The following is a 3218-nucleotide window of genomic DNA, read 5'->3' as shown; positions in this document are numbered from 1 at the left end:
GACGGACTTAAAATACAGGGCAATGTGCGTCTTAGTCGTACGTATAACGTGGCCAACATTTCTATCAATATTTGTGCTTGGACACTTGATGAAAATAACATCAACCTTAAATAAAACAAGAGGTTTATATTACGGCTGCCAAGATTAGTCGAGTAATCAACAACTAATCGACTATTAAAATAGTCTACGACTAAGTTAATAGTCAATTAGTCATTATTTTATAATATATGGAGTCAGAGTGAAGTAGAGTTGAAAGTTATAACGGGATACTGCTAGCTTTTTGTACTATTTTGGCATTTATTAAGATGTTTTAGGCTATTTTGAAGTTTCGCTAATATCTTAGCTACATCCTAGCTGTTTTGGCTAATTTAGGATTTTTTTCAGTCTTTTGGGCTATTTTGGGGTTTTAGCTAATATTTCAGCTAAATGCTAGCTATTTAAGGCTTTTTTTCAGTTTCTAGGCTAATTTGTCAATTAACTAACATTTTAGTTGGCTTTCAGCTTCAGTGTTTTCAGGTATTAACTTCAGAGATTTCAGCTATTCATTTCAGCTTCAAGCTCAGTGGCCTTGTGGAGGAGTGTTCGCCCTGAGATTGGAAGGTCGTGGGTTCAAATCCCGACCGAGTCATACCAAAGACTAAAAATGAGACCCAGTGACCCCCTGCTTGACACTCAGCACTAAGGAGTTGGACTGGGGGGTTAAACCACCAAATGGTTCCCGAGCGCGGCTGTGTCTGCATCTCACCACTCCCCCAGGGGATGGATCAAATGCGGAGAACAAATTTTCACACACTTAGGTGCGTGACAAAAAATGGGACTTTAACTTTAACTTCAGCATTTTTAGCTATCAATTTCAGCATCTTCAGCTATCAGCACTAGCATGTTCAGTAGTAAAATTTAGCATTCACACTAGCATTATCTCGGTAATACTATATATCTATTTTTTTGTTATTTTAAAGCTATTTATGGTTAAGATGTGTGCTTTACATCCAGTTTGCGCAATAATCACAAACTATTATGTGAATAGTGGACTATTAAAATAATCGTTTGTGGCAGCCCTAGTTTATATGTAACAACCAACTTTGGCTTGGTTTAAGTTTTAAACCAAGGATATTGAAGATGTAGATTTCACTTTCAGGATTAAGAAACTCAATCTATTTGATGAGCGATAACATTTTTGTTTTGTTTCAATCACTTTAGGACAAATGATGGGCAAGAGCAAAAAAAAAAAAATTGTGGATTTAAACATTTTCAAAGTCTACACTGCATAATTCTGAATATTTTTTTTTTACCATTTTTGAGCCTGTTACTCCCTTGTTAAACACACAATACGTTTCCCAAGCAGTTGAATTCACACAGGTATGTATGCCAGAGTCACTGTTGAAAGGAAACCCGTTTCTGGGGCAGATTCCCTCCCAATCCACCACCTCAACCGTAAAGGATTTGGGTCACCTACTTGAACCTGCCCTGGCAGTGCTGGCACAGCTCTCCCACCCATCCTCGCTCGCAGACGCAGGACCCGTTGAGGCATTTCCCCGAGAAGCAGCTCTTGTCGCACGGCTTGGCCGGGGAGGCGTGAGTGAACAGGACGAAGTAGAACAGAACATAGACCAGCAAGTACCGGCTGACTCTCCGCGGGTCGCCGTGGGTGGCCGGTTTGGGTCCGAACATGAAAAGTGTAGTCTTATATTTCCCTTTAGGATCCATTGTCCTCAATTGCTTTTTTTTCCTGGTCCCAACTCCAGCTCGAACAAACCGAGGAGCAGACCGGGGCCTTGGGGTTTAACTCCACACAGAGCGTCCACGACTTGGGATGCTTTCGCCACAACAAAGAAGTTGCATTTTTTTTTTTCGAGTTTTATGCCAAAACGTTTAAGAAAACGGCTCAAAAATACGAACCCTTCTCGATTAGCATGTGTAGAATTTAAGTGGTAAGAACTGTTGTGTCCTTTAAGGAAGAACCCCCAACGTTTAGCATCACTTAAAACATTTAAAGCGACAAACTAGCTAAAATTCAACAAACGCGCGTGCCTTATTTGCTAGCTACGACAAAGAAGTTGCCTTTTTCTTCGAGTTTTAAGCCAAAACGTTAAAGAAGACGGCTAAAATAATTAGAAAGATTCTCAGTCAACATGTATAGAATGGAAGTGGGAAGAATTGTTGTGTCCTTATGGAACAACACCAACGTTAGCATCACTTAATCAAAGCGACGAACTAGCTAAAAACCAACAAACGCGCGTGCCTAATTTCCCAGCCATCCTACTAGCATATGTACAGTTCGGAGGTTAAAAGTAACATTACTGCACCGATTCGTGGGCAAATAGCGTTTCAGCAGCCATCTTATTCCGTTAACTGCCCTTCATACTGACGCTAAGGATGAGAACTGGGGGAAAACGCTGGTCCTCCACCTACATGGCACCGTGAGTTCACCGAGTCTCGACCGCACACGAACGAAGAGCCGTCCGCTGGTCCGGACTCGAACCCAAAAGTCCCGCAGTTAACATGGGATGTGGGAACCGAAGGACTATTTCTTGCGGACTCCGGAGCTATAAGCAAACACTTAAACTGTTGTTAGTCCAACTAAATGGACCCTTCGGTTATTTAGTAATCCTCAAATTTAGCTTTTTTTCATATCTACCTCATTTGTTGTCTTGTTCTCACTTCAATACACGATAAAACATTTTTTTCCTCAGTAAACGAGACAGTTGGAGGCTGAGAATAACATGCTAGCGCAGCGACACCTTAACATTTCGTCGGGTTGGGGAAAACTAAACACAGCCTGCGCATGCGTGTTGGCAACTGGTTTCTCTTAAAGGGACAGTGTCCAAAATATGTTACATGATGCTGCAGGACAATTTGTCTTCTAAGTGGCAAAAACATTGTTATGACTCTTCTAATTTGCAATTTTAAGAACAAAAAAAAGACAAAATTTCCCCATGCATTTTCACTATTGTCCATATTTACAATTTTATCTCCAAAATCATGTCTTAGCCCAAGAAATACGTTTGTTTTATTGAAACTGGACAACACAGACCAAATTTAATGTGCACATATTTTATTTATCCCCAATAATTCAGACCTATTCTATAAATTCATAAAAATGTTTGTAGTATCTTTATGCACAATGATAATACAGTTAGTTTAACCTCAAAAGATGCATTTCTTTGTCATATTAATCAAGCATTTCTGATTTGCAAGTATTTTTGAAGTAAAAAAAA

General features: G+C 39.8%; 1 protein-coding gene across 1 annotated transcript in view; it reads right to left on the bottom strand.

The window, feature by feature from the left end:
- atrnl1b (attractin-like 1b) overlaps positions 1 to 2784 on the bottom strand; it is a 71822-nt gene extending 69038 nt beyond the window's left edge. The window contains exon 1 of the mRNA XM_024284499.2: positions 1457 to 2784. Within this exon, the coding sequence (XP_024140267.1) occupies positions 1457 to 1707 (251 nt within the window). The 5' untranslated portion in view covers positions 1708 to 2784. The remainder of the gene's footprint in view (positions 1 to 1456) is intronic.
- Positions 2785 to 3218: the final 434 nt, after the last annotated feature.

This window comes from Oryzias melastigma, linkage group LG19 (assembly GCF_002922805.2).
Source record: "Oryzias melastigma strain HK-1 linkage group LG19, ASM292280v2, whole genome shotgun sequence".
NCBI classification, from domain to species: domain Eukaryota; kingdom Metazoa; phylum Chordata; class Actinopteri; order Beloniformes; family Adrianichthyidae; genus Oryzias; species Oryzias melastigma.
Note: the sequence above shows the minus strand (reverse complement) of the source record. Positions and strands in the feature narration are given on the sequence as shown.